At 39.3% G+C, this 13896-nt stretch overlaps 1 protein-coding gene across 3 annotated transcripts in view; it reads left to right on the top strand.

Annotated features, from left to right (window-relative positions):
• The window catches only part of LOC112400404 (coiled-coil domain-containing protein 17-like), a 64152-nt gene that overhangs the window by 22612 nt on the left and 27644 nt on the right, over positions 1-13896 (top strand). For all 3 annotated transcript variants that reach the window (XR_003003398.1, XM_024746129.1, XM_024746130.1), the window contains exons 2-5: positions 5365-6375; positions 6969-7083; positions 9348-9477; positions 9867-10153. Coding sequence is in view for 2 of the 3 variants with exons in the window: in XM_024746129.1 (XP_024601897.1) it covers positions 7024-7083; positions 9348-9477; positions 9867-10153 (477 nt within the window). In the remaining variant the exon portion in view is untranslated. The remainder of the gene's footprint in view (positions 1-5364; positions 6376-6968; positions 7084-9347; positions 9478-9866; positions 10154-13896) is intronic.

Genomic DNA, 13896 nt, shown 5'->3' on the forward strand with positions numbered 1-13896 from the left:
AACACTTAATTTGAAGGCACAATTAAGGTACCTTGAGGATTTCAGAGAGGGAGTTTACTTGTGGGGAAAGGCTTCTTTCTTTCTTTTTTTTTTTTGCGGTACACGGGCCTCTCACTGTTGTGGCCTCTCCCGTTGCGGAGCACAGGCTCCGGACGCGCAGGCTCAGGGGCCATGGCTCACGGGCCTAGCCACTCCGCAGCATGTGGGATCTTCCCGGACCGGGGCACGAACCCGTGTACCCTGCTTCGGCAGGCAGACTCAACCACCGCGCCACCAGGGAAGCCCCAAAGGCTTATTTCTTGACTATCAGAACAAGAAACTTAAATCCTATTCTGTGGGAAGCCGGAAAACTTCTGAGCAGGATAGTGATATAATTTGAACCTGGACTCTGGAAGAGAAATCTAGCAGGCAAGAGTAAAGGCTGAGGTCGAGGGTGGAAGAGACTAGTAGTGCCTGTGAAAGCAGCGTTTTGTGTGTGTGTGTGTATGTGTGTGTGTGTGTGTGTGTGTGTTTATTTATGGCTGCATTGGGTCTTTGTTGCTGTGCACGGGCTTTCTCTAGTTGTGGCAAGCAGGGGCTACTCTTTGTTGCGGTGCTGGGGCTTCTCATTGAGATAGCTTCTCTTGTTGCGGAGCATTGGCTCTAGGCGCGCGGGCTTCAGTAGTTGTGGCTCGTGGGCTCTAGAGCGCAGGCTCAGTAGTTGTGGCGCACGGGCTTAGTTGCTCCGTGGCATGTGAGATCTTCCCAGACCAGAACTCGAACCTGCGTCCCCTTCATTGGCAGGCGGATTCTTAATCACTGCGCCACCAAGGAAGTCCCCAAAACCAGTTTTTAATTTTTTTTTTTTTTTAATTTTTTTCTTTTGCGGTACGTGGGCCTCTCACTGCTGTGGCCTCTCGCATTGCGGAGCACAGGCTCCGTTCGTGCAGGCTCAGCGGCTATGGCTCATGGGCCCAGCCGCTCCGCTGCATGTGGGATCCTCCCGGACCTGGGCACGAACCTGTGTCCCCTGCATCAGCAGGCGGACTCCCAACCACTGCACCACCAGGGAAGCCCCCGAAACCAGTTTTTTAATTGAAGAGAAACTTGAACCTAGAGTGACAAATAGAAATGGAAACTAAGGAATGGAATAAATAGGACTTGAAACTCTCATATAATAAATCTTTATAGTCTCCTTAGCTCTCATCTCTTCTGATTTTAAACATCATCTACCAAACACTAACAATTCCCAAAATTCTTTCTCCAGAGCAGACTTCTCTGTGCTCCAGACCACATACTTGACATCTCATATTTAAATTTTTTTAATCTTGATTCCCCCACCCCCCCACCAGAAGAGTTTTGAGTGATGTATTTTTCTTCCTCAAAATTTCTCGGTAGTTAAACAAAATTTTCTCCAATTAGTTGCTCTGTAAAAATAGCTACAGCCCCAAAAGGCATCACCAAATAACTTTATAAAATTTTATAAAAATTTGCAGAGCAAAGTAATTCATTACAAAAACATTTGACTAAGAAGATAAAACAAAATGCCCATAGTTCCACCCTCCTAGTGAAACCATTATTGGCATTATAGTCTTTTGCTTCTAAAACAGGAATTTCTTTTTCCTTTATCTGTCCTCTTTCTTCATTTCCCATTTGTCATTCATCTCCTCCCCACCACATACTCTACACGTACATGCACAGACCACACTCTTATATAGCTTGACATCCTGGTATGTTAGAGATGGTCGGTAAGTAGTTACAGGATATATAACAACTTTAGAACTTTCACACCAGTAGCAAAGCATTGTCAGTTAATATTCCCTCTACAGTCACTGCCTCAACTGAGACTGCTAGAGAAATTTGGGACTGAGTGTTGACTGAAAAGTTGGTGTGTGTCAATTAGAAGATTGGAATGCATCTAGTGGGGATTGTAAAGGGGAACTGCTTATGTTTAAAATTCAGGCATTTTCCTTTGTGTCTATCAGTTTTATAACCTGATGGGTGATTCATCTCACAGAGATTTTCAGGTTCTCTGTGGTTTAAACCACAATTCTTATAACAAAAAAAGAATGCAACAGTTAATTATGTCTTTTTCAGAAGGAAGCTTTATTTGATATTTTTCTATAAGAATCTATTACAGGAACATTGTCATCATGTACTAGGTATTGCAGGTATAGACCTATATAAAGACAACCCTGAATTATACTGAAGGAACAATAGCCAGTCGGCATTTATCCCTATATCAGTCAATTATGTGATGGTCATTTACCTAGTTATATAAGCTAGAAATCAGAGTATGAGCCATTATTTCTCCTTTACCCCCATATCCCATCAGTTATGAAGTTCTGTGTATTTTACTTCTTTCTAAATATTTTGTGAATTGGCTTCTTTTAATTTGTTTATATTAAAAGCTGGTTTTCCCCAGTGTGTGTCTTGCAGTCACTCCTGATTTTCAAAATCTCTAGGCTGGACCACAGAACCAATATCAAGGGATTATCCTTGAACTAGCTATTCTTTGTGCAGGTTGGCCTCTAACTCAAGGCCTGGGCCAAAGTGCTAACCAACCCATCCTGTCCCAGCTCACTAACTAGGCACCTCTTTGCTACCCAAGAGACCAAATTACAGGCAGGGATTGAGTTTTTCTTCTTCACCTGGCACCCTTTTGGAGGGGGGGCTTTCTGATTCACATTTAAGTGTCCATGGTGTATGTAATAATATATACAGGTCTATTCAAGTTTTTTATTACTATGCCAGTTTTGCCATTTCATAGAAATGTATCTAAGATTCTCGTATTTATTAGCATATAATTGCTCATAATATTGTTTTACTCATGATGTTTCTTTATCTGTTGTGTTTATTTCCTCTTTTTCATGCTATCTTCTTCAAATATTTTTCCCCAAGCAGTTTTACCTGAGTTTGTTTTCTTTCTTTTTTTTTCATTTATAAATTTATTTATTTATTGTTGGCTCTGTTGGGTCTTTGTTGCTGTGTGCGGGCTTTGTCTAGTTGCAGTGAGCAGGGGCTACTCTTTGTTGTGGTGTGCAGGCTTCTCACTGCAGTGGCTTCTCTTGTTGCAGAGCACGGGCTCTAGGTGCGCGGGCTTCCGTAGTTGTGGCTCGTGGGCTCTAGAGCACAGGCTCAGTAGTTGTGGCACACGGGCTTTGTTGTTCCGCGGCATGTGGGATCTTCCCGGACCAGGGCTCAAACCCATGTCCCCTGCACTGGCAGGCGGATTCTTAACCACTGCGCCACCAGGGAAGTCACGTGAGTTTGTTTCTTATTAATCTTTTTCAAAAGAATTATCATTTTTAAACATCATCTCTATTTTTTCTGACCTTTTTTTGCTTCTCTCCTTTCTGTTTCTTTAGATTTGCTTTGTTGCTCTCTTCCTATCATAAAAATGTTGGGAAAAGAACAATAAAGATCAGTTTGGTTTTAGTCTTTTTTTTTTTACGTTTTTAAAGCTTATTTTATATTAAGTATTGCTGTAGCTGTTACAGTGCAAATTTATTCGTAGTGGTTTTTGTCGTTCTATTTAAGGATTTTGAATCTTTCTTTATCAGTGTATCATTTCTCTCACAGTAAGAAATCTGACTCCCATTTTTCCTTAATATTTCTTAATTTTTGATCAAATCCCAGTATGTAACCAGCCTCCATTTATCACCTCTTCCTGTGCATGTGTTCCTTCCTAACCACATATAAGTTGTAACAACTGTGCAAGGCACCTTGCTGCGTGGAAGCCCTCAACCTATTTGGCCGTGTCCCTCTGCCAGGGTGTCCACCTCATTCCACCTGAGACTCTCACACTCTGCATTAGGCTGCCCTCGTACTGGGACATTCACCTTACGTTGCCCAACAGTCCTGACATCCCGCACAGGACTGCTGCTGTACACACATTTCACTATCCTTCCACCCTGTGTAGACACCCTGATTATGCCCCAGCACCCTGCTCTGGCCTTGAGCTCCCCCTTTGAGGACTTTACCTTGCCTGACCCCACCTAGTGGCTTTGGACAGGATTTCTTCAAGAAGGGGAAGGAGAGCGGGCAATGCAAGAGAAAGTCGTTTCCTGATTTAACATAGCATAGTTAGAGAACACAGACTGTTTTCTTCTTTGGAACTAATTGAGATTTCTTTTAACTAGTATAAGGTCAGTTTTTAAAACTATTACATGTGCGCTGAAGGAATATATATACTCTGCATGGTTGATATATGTGTGTGTATATATATATATATATATGTATGTATTATAAGTATATAAAAAAATGTAGAGAACAAGTGAATAGTCATATACCCATCATTCAGCTTAATAATGTATTACAGATACAATTGAAGCCCTCCGGAACCTTTTTTTGATTCCTTTCCCATTGTTTCCCCAAAGAGGTATTTACTATTCTGAATTTAGTATTTCTTAAACATGAATTAATTATATGAGAAATACTCTGTAAACTAGAATACCAGTGTAGACCAGAATTGCCCACAGATGCAAGCATTCTCTCATATCAGAAAACTTTCTAGGGACTTCCCTGGTGGTCCAGTGGTTAAGAATCCGCCTTCGAATGCAGGGGACACGGGTTTGATCCCTGGTCGGGGAACTAAGATCCCACGTGCCATGGGGCAACTAATCCTGTGTGCTGCAACTACTGAGCCTGCTCTGGAGCCAGTGTGCCACAGTGAAGAGCCTGCACACTGCAACGAAAGATCCCACATACCGCAGTGAAGATCCTGCGTGCCGCAACTAAGACCTGACGCAGCCAAATAAATAAATAAATAAATATTTTTTAATCTATTACAAAAAAGGAAGAAAGAAAACTTCCTAGCCTTTGGAAGAATGTTGGGAATTTGCCAAAGAAGTATTTGTGTTATCTCTTACTGCATATTTTAAGTCAGAGCATAAGCACTAAGTCTTTTAATTGATAAGTAGGTATCTAAAAATATGTAAATACATGAGGAATGCTATGACGGATGTCTTGTTTTTACACATCTGTCTGTGGTTAGTACTAAGCAATTAGATAGTTGACTGTGGTAATAACCAGTAAGTTATGACTCTTTGACCACTTATGGCAAGCTATTCCATATATGAGAGAAAATCTAAATCTAACAGACTCTAATTTGCATGTCTGAATTACCTTTGATAGCTAACTGGAGAAATTGTTATTTTAAAGGTATATTCCTTCAGATGACTTTTCTAAAATCCTTTTAAAATCTTTAAAATAATTTTAGCCAGTTTTGTTGTTGCTATAGATTAATGTCTAAATTGGACTTAAGAGTTTTGTCTCCTAGACCTTTGTCTCCGAGATCGATCATTTGACCATGTCTCACTTTAGCATTTATATATAGTAATTTTGCCTCTTGTGATATATGTTGTTTTGTTTTTTCATTTATAGTGATAGATTCCTGTGGCCTTCAAAATGATTGAATAACGATGGACATGAATGCAAAGTGACTTCTCTACTGAAGCAAAAGATTCTCATTACCTTGCATTAACTCGGTTTAGTCTTCAAGAAGGGGCAGAAGGAGTGAAATACAGAAAACTGAAGAGAAGAAAACCTCACTTTGGAACTTTCTCCATGACTGTTCCTTAAGCCCTATCTTTCTACTTGTTTTGATTTTGCTGTGAATTTATAAATAGTGAAGACCAAAGAAATAGAAGAAACATTTGAGAGCTTTATACTAAGAAATTTGCCTTGAGAGCTGCTATTCTTAGGAGGGAAAAGCATATCAAGTTCCTGTCTGATTTTTTGTTTGTTTTAAACAGGTTTCTTATGTCCTCAGATTTTGAATATAAATACATACCTACACATTATTTTTAGCAGCTGTGTAAGAATAATGAGATTTGTAAATTAAGGGCTTTGTAATGTGGATGTTTTGCTACTAGAGTTGATTACTCAGAAGATCTTTTATAGCTCTTCAGTTTTTTATTTTTGATCTATCACTTCAATGACATTATTTGCCCAAACAAAAGTGCATCTGTCTTTCTAAGCTATGACCTTTTTGTGAACAGTGTGTGCATTCAATGTGCAAATGTCCATGTATTATCTATTTAAGCAACATCATAGGGCCATCACTCAAGGAAGTTGAATGAGGTGAACGTTGATATAGCTCTTTCCCCTTCCCCCTATTTTTTAAATGTAACAAATACTTTTTATGTTCCCCTCCCCCTTCCCCTTTCCCCTTTCCCCTTTTGGAAACGTGTCAGGATCTAGATAGTTTAAGATGAGCAATTGAGGGGACTGAGAAATTGATCCACACAGAGCCTGGCTTCTTTGTGCTTCATCATAAGGTGTGCTGCTGGCCAGCCTAATTTTAAGTACCCTTTTAACAAGAGAACCTCGTGGAAATCCAGCTGGCAGACTCAAGGAGTTCAGGAAACAGGACCACAGAGGTTACGCTCTGGGGTGAGTATTCTCCTATGTCTAACTTGGAAGAAGACTGTGTATGTATATGTATCATGGAAAATATCTACTGCTTTCTTACATATTATACTTTGGAGACTATCAGTGGGGTGGTTTGGAGACACCAACAGATAGATCTCTCAGGAAAACTGATTCTAACTGATGTTTTGAAGAAATTAATGTGAACTAAATAGAAAAACTCTTGAGAGGTTGTATCCTCCATCTCTAGGAAGATCTTTTCTACTGCTTTTGCCTGAAGTTACCTGAAGCAGATTAATCTTTTTTCATAAGTATCTGTAGTTTTAAGTAGTTGTTTATTCTTAAGGTTCTTCTGCTATAACACAAGAATTCATTAGCTTCTGTCATATAACTTCCAGGTCTGTGACACACTTTTCTGTTTGTGTTTTTCATGGTTATATATTCACAGACTGTTGTTTTTGTTTATAACTTCTCTGATGTATGGGGCCTGATGAGTACTCTAGGAAGGCTCAGAGAGCAAGTCTTTCTATAAAAGGGGGACCTTAAAGTAATCACAGACTCTTTACTTGATATCAGGTTCTTGCAAGAATAAGTGATTTCAGTTTTCTCATTTTCAGATCCTGGCCATGAGGTTGGATGCCTCACCTTGTTGAAAAGAGACACTGGACCTAAATGGCGCAGCATGACTTTGTTCCTGCTTGGCTAAATTTCTCAACACCACAGTCAGCTAAGGTACTGTTCTCCATTCTAGTAACTATCCAAATACCAGTTCTTTTCATCCCCATCTTGTCTGTGGCCTCTGTTTTACAATCTAGTTGTGTTTTTGTATATTCAGCCTTGCCTGGGGATTTTACATACATTTTCAATAAACTTAACTATCTTTCTTTTAATAGAGTATAAATAATTAGGCAGTGCAAGTCAGTGTGTACCCTGCTACTGCCAGGTGTTCTGTTTATTTCATGTTAAGTTTTTCTCATTGTGTGGCACACTTAAGACTTCCTATATTAGCTGCAGGAACACTTCAGTTTGGGGGGAAATGGATCTTCAGGATGAATGCACATTTGTCTAAAGTAGTAGATGAGGAGGAAAAAGGATAGACAGTGATTGACTACTACATGGCTCTCAGATTAAATCTTAGAAATTCTTTTTTAGAGACAATAATCTACTTAATGATTTCAGGGAAAATGTATGTTGCATTAAGGGTAAAGACAAATGGAATATATTATTGTTAAAGGAAACCTTTAGGAAGCTAGTAAACTTAAAAATTCTTCCCATTTTGCCAACTAATAGAGGAGGGAGAAAGTTGATAGGTAGTCTCAGAAAAAAGAGCATACCTTCCCTATTTTTAGATGTGAATTTTGGGAAGATGTTCCTGGTCTGTCTAGACCCACAACCCTTTGCTCTAATCTTCATTTTGAATTGCCCTTGTGAAATTCCCCAAATCTCATAATTGACATAATCTGACCCAAGAGTTGGGCGTGGTGGGCCTGAGGGATTCGGTGTGGGATCCTAGGAAAGCGTTTAAACGTATGCACATCTTATACCTGCAAAGGATAATTGATTTAGCACAATGAACAATTGATTTAGCACAGTGAACTCAGTAAAAAGAATTAGGAAATATGATTTAAATATTTCCATTTTATAATAAGCAAATTTGTGTGGTATTAGCATAAGGATAGACAGATAAAGCAATGGAATAGGATAGACAATTCAAAAATAGTCCTATACAGTTGATTTTTGACTAAAGTGCCAAGGTAATTCAATGTAGAAGTGATAGTCTTTTTAACAAGTGGTTCTAGAACTGGATATCTATGTGGGGGTGGGAGGGAGAGCCTCAACCTTTACATCATATCATACATAAAAATTAACTTGAGGGCTTCTCTGGTGGCGCAGTGGTTGAGAGTCCGCCTGCCGATGCAGGGGACACGGGTTCGTGACCCGGTCTGGGAAGATCCCACATGCCGCGGAGCAGCTAGGCCCGTGAGCCATGGCCGCTGACCCTGCGCATCTGGAGCCTGTGCTCCGCAACAGGAAAGGCCACAACAGTGAGAGGCCCGCGTACCGCAAAAAAAAAAAAAAATTAACTTGAAATGGATTATAACCTAAATTAAAGAGCTGAAATCCATAAAACTTTCAGAAGAAATAAGAAAATCTTTGTAACCCACTAGAATGGCTGAAATAAAAAAGACTGACAGACCGCATGTTGGTGAGGATATTAATAATAAGGAAATAGATGTGGAGATGTCTCTACCCCAACCTATAGTTCTCCTGTAAGCCCTTGTCAAATGTATCCATGCTTTTCATGTTTTTTTTAGACTTTGGTTTCTATCATATGAGACTAAAGACTGTTATAGAATGCAACTATTTGGAATAGGAAGGGACATCAGAATTCATCTATAATAAGTGTTTCTCAAAGTGCTCCTTTTTAGTTGTGTAACCTCAGAGACTTATTCTCCCTGACCTCTTTCCTTATATGGAAATAGTAAAATGGGGATGATGCCAAATTATAGTCTTGTTATGAGTATTAATGTTTGGAAGTAAGTGTTTTATAAAACTATAAAATCTCCTGTGGGGCTGTTAATGGCCTGCCAAGGTGGGATTTAACTGTTCCTTTGTCTTCAGTTCGAGAGTAATTTACACAAATAATAAATCTATTTAGAGCAAGCATCTTGCTTTTCCTTTCAAGATTAACAACATTTTTAAGTGTAAAGTTTTGGGGCTTATTCTTTTGGATATTGACAGGGTTTTTTTCCCCTCTCATGCAAATTGAAGTAGCTCCTTTTTCTCCCTATTAATTCAGTTAATGATTGAATATGTAACATAGGGCTTCTCTAACTCAGAGGACTGCAGTACCCTTAACTGTGTCCCATATGCTCAAAATAGGGGTTTCTGCCATCAATATTACCTGTATTCTAAAAACCCGATGCAAAACTTAAGATACTGAAAGAGACTGATATGTACTTACCTGTTTGCTTCTCTGTACTTTATCATCTTAGTCACCTACAGCCACCTTCGAAAAACACGGAGAGCACCTACCCCGAGGAGATGGTAGATTTGGAGTAAGCCGTCGTCGACATAATTCCTCTGATGGCTTTTTTAACAATGGACCTCTACGAACGACAGGAGGTAAGACATACCCAACTTCCATGACTCTATATAAGCTACTCAGCAAGCCCAAGCTGAGGGCGCATGTCCATAATCTTGGAATAATGATCTTTTGTAAACATAATACTCAATTAGATCCTCCAGTAGTCATTACTCAACTATATTGGCTTTCTAACATTCTTAGGTTCTCTTAGGTCATTTATTCAGTTGAAGAACTCATATAGAAATTACATTAAAACAGAAAGTTGTATCTTGTGCCTTTTTTGTATGTGGACTTCCTCTTTTATTAAAAAGGTCCCCCAAAGGGCTTTGGCAATACCTTAAGTTATATCAGGAAGCATCTGGACCAGTTGTTTCTGAATTTTCAGGAAGCAAACACTCTAATGTGTTACTTTTCCTTACTATTTCAGATTCCTGGCACCAGCCCTCCTTGTTCCGGCACGATTCCGTGGACTCTGGTGTCTCTAAGGGGGCATATGCTGGAATCACAGGGAACCTATCTGGTTGGCACGGCTCTTCCCGAGGTCATGATGGCATGAGCCAGCGTAGTGGGGGTGGCACAGGGAACCATCGCCACTGGAATGGCAGCTTCCACTCCCGGAAAGGCTGTGCCTTTCAGGAAAAGCCACCTACAGAGATTAGGGAAGAGAAGAAAGATGATAAGGTAGAAAAGTTGCAGTTTGAAGAAGACGACTTTGTAAGTATGAAGATTTAGTTGTATACCTAAAACCTGACAAATGATTCTTATATGTAAAACCGTGTTAGTAATGAGAACATTTCAGAAAGTACTAAAAAGGGAGTCCCTAAGTTTAGACTTTTAGTGTTTTTAGGAAGGAGCTGGTTAGTATGATGATGATGACCGAAATTCCTGTGTAACTTTTAGCAAATCTTCATATTTTTTCATCTTTTTGCCTTTGGAATTCTTATTTTTCTTTAAGCTTTATAAAGTTCAGTATTCAGATGTGTTTATGTAAAACTATATTCTTGAATGTTAAATTGCTTTCTCCAACTATCATAAGAGGGGGTTTTTTGTCTTGATTTTGCCCTGTTACATAAAACAATTGTGGTAAGTTCAGAAACATGCAGTTAGGAGTATTTTAGCTGTTGCCTGTACATTCAGTAAAACTTGATGCTATTGTGTGTTGAATTATATGCCTTTTTTTTTTTTTTTTGAATTATATGCCTTTTGACCTCTAAACCAAAAGTAGAGTTTTTGTGCACCTTAAAAAAGTTTAATAATACATTTTACTTAACCAAATATGTCCAAATTATTATTCTAACCTGTAGTCATTATCTTTAAATTAATGAGATAATTAACATTATTTGTTGTACTACATCTTCAAAATCCTTTGTGCATTTTATAATTGTAGCACATCTTAATACAGACGGCACACGTTCCAAGTGCCCAGCAACCACACCTGGCTAGTGGCAATCCTATCAGGTAGTGCAACTTGTTATTTTTAAGGAGCACATTAGATAAGCCAGTCACTTTTATGACAGCCATTTTATGTTATCAAAACCAACTAAAGAGTAAAATTAGGCATCAGCCCCTCTTCTCCCAAGTCTAGCAAATGACCTGGGGGCTCTTAATTTAAATGTCATTTATCAAAGTAAATTCCTATCCCCAGGTGCCTATCCTTTAAAACTTTATTATGGAAAAGTCTGTAATACACCAATATATTAAATATTTGTCCAGAATGTCCTAAATACTCAGTAGTCGAAAAATGACTACAACACTAAATTATAACATGGATTATTTATTCAGTAAACTTATAAGTTATCAGTTCTGTGGCATTCCCAGTGGGAAATTAATTGACAATGGAAAGAAAAATGTTAAGGCAGCATTATCCACCTGCTAAGTGATCTAAAGGGAAGTTTGCTGTCACGTCAAACCTGAACAAGGTCATTAAGGGCAAGTTTATTTTGTGTTTATGCTTTAAAAAATTATTTATTTATTTATTTATGGCTAAGTTGGGTGTTTGTTGCTGCGCACGGGCTTTCTCTAGTTGCAGAGAGCGGGGCCTACTCTTTGTTGCAGTGCACAGGCTTCTTGTTGTGGTGGCTTCGCTTGTTGCAGAACACAGGCTCTAGGCACGCGGGCTTCAGTAGCTGTGGCTCGCAGGCTCGAGAGCGCAGACTCACTGGTTGTGGTGCACCGGCTTAGCTGCTCCGCGGCATGTGGGATCTTCCCAGAACAGGGCTCAAACCCATGTCCCCTGCATTGGCAGGTGGACTCCCAATCACTGCGCCACCGGGGAAGCCTTGTGTTTATGCTTTTATGAAATATTCTGAGTGTACATAAAAGTCTGGAGAAAACCGTCAAGTACGCACACAACCTAGCTTTGTGAAATATTGACATTTTGCCCAGTATGCTCTATACCATTCTTTTACAAAAGAGGCAAGATATCATAGATACAGTTAAAGCTTCCCTAATCATATTCTCCTAACGTTCCCCTAGAGGTAATCACCATTTTGATTTTAATGTTTTATCATCCTCATGTATGTTTTGATAAATTTTTACTATATGAATGTATCTGTAGACAATCTGTAATATCATTTTGCCTGATTTTGATCTTTATATGAATACTGTCATATTGTAGTTCTCTTTCATTTGCTTAAAATTGTTTGAGATTTGTCTGTATTGATACATAGGGCTCTAGATCAGTGGTTCTCAATCCAGGAGCAAGTTTGCCTCCTTCAGAGCACATTTGGCAATATCTAGAGAAATTTTGGTTGTCACACCTGGGGATAGTGCTATTAGCATCTAGTATGTAGAGATCAGAGATGTTGCTAAACTTCCTGCAATGCACAGGACAGCCCCATAACAAAGAACCAGCCCAAAATGTCAGTAGTGCCATGGTTGAGAAACCCTGCTCTATATCTTTCTCACTGCTGTATAGTAAATATTCTGTGGTGTGAATATACTAGGTTTATTTATCCATTTTCCTGTTCACAGACATTTAGGTTGTTAAAGATCTTGTTTTGGAGATAAATCTAAAAGATAGGAGCCATGGCATTGTAACTAGAGAAGGAAGGGTCAAAAATAAGATTTTTATCCAAAGGGAATTGATGAATAATAAGTAAGTAATTTGAAAAGGAAAAACAGGAGGAGCAGAATTGAAGGATAGAAGATAAAGACGTCTTGGTACCAAAGAGATGGGTGAGATCAACCGGAGGTGTGCACATGGAAATAGAGATAGTAGTTGAGGTTTATGGTTGGACAGAATCACCCAAGGAAAGTAATATATTCAGAGAGGAAGCTTAGAGCAGAACCTGTGGAATAGCAGTAAGGGAGATTAAGAAGTGATTGGTTGAAAAAGAATGGGGTTTATCAAGAAAGAGTAGTTAGTCAAAAGTAACAAAAGGTATTTGAGGACCTAATTGTTTACAGTAGGTTTTCTCTGTTTCTTGTTTTTTCCCCATACTCTACATTGTATAATTAGAAAGTTATTTTTTGTTTTAAAATAGTATTGGTTTAATGTAATTAACAGTCCTATATTTGTACCTTGGACAAGTAATAACCCTAATTTCCCCTGAGTTGTTGGATGGTAATGTCTACCTTGCAACATTGTAGTAAGGAATAAAGATCACATATGTTGGGACTTCCTGGTGGCGCAGTGGTTGGGAATCCATCTGCCATTGTGGGGGACACAGGTTCGATCCCTGGTCTGGGAAGATCCCACATGCCGCGGAGCAACTAGGCCCATGTGTCACAACTATTAAGCCTATGTGCCACAACTACTGAAGCCCGTGAGCCTAGAGCCCATGCTCCACAACAAGAGAAGCCACTGAAATGAGAAGCCCACAAGCGCAATGAAGAGTAGCCCCTGCTCGCCACAACTAGAGAAAGCCCATGCGCAGCAACGACGACCCAACACAGCCAAAGATAAATAAATAAATAAATTTTTTTTTAAAAAGATCATATATGTTAAATGATGTATGCGAAACATTTAGCATGACAGAGTTGTTTTTTGTTTTTTATTTGGCTTTGCCAGGTCTTAGTTGCGGCACGTGGGATCTTTAGTTGCTGCACGCACGATCTTTTTAGTTGCGGTATGTGAACTCTTAGTTGTGGCCTGTGGGATCTAGTTCCCTGACCAGGGATCGAACCTGGGCCCCCTGCATTGGGAGCGTGGTGTCTTAGCCACTGTACCAACCAGGGAAGTCCAGGGTTTTTAATATTTTTTATTTATTTTTATTTATTTTTTAAAAATGGCCACTTTGGGAGGCATGCAGAAAGAAATGTGTTTTTAACAAACTGTGCTGGAACTATATCTATAGATATAGGGGTGTGTGTGTGTGTGTGTGTGTGTGTGTGTGTGTGTATCTTCTCTACCCCTACCACCTAGCATACAAAAAAATGAATTTGAGATGAATTACAGACCTAAATACAAGGCCTGAAACTAAGAAAACTTAGGAGAATATCTTTCTCACATAGGG

This window comes from Neophocaena asiaeorientalis, unplaced genomic scaffold (assembly GCF_003031525.2).
Source record: "Neophocaena asiaeorientalis asiaeorientalis breed wild unplaced genomic scaffold, Neophocaena_asiaeorientalis_V1.1 scaffold51, whole genome shotgun sequence".
Taxonomy (NCBI): Eukaryota; Metazoa; Chordata; class Mammalia; order Artiodactyla; family Phocoenidae; genus Neophocaena; species Neophocaena asiaeorientalis.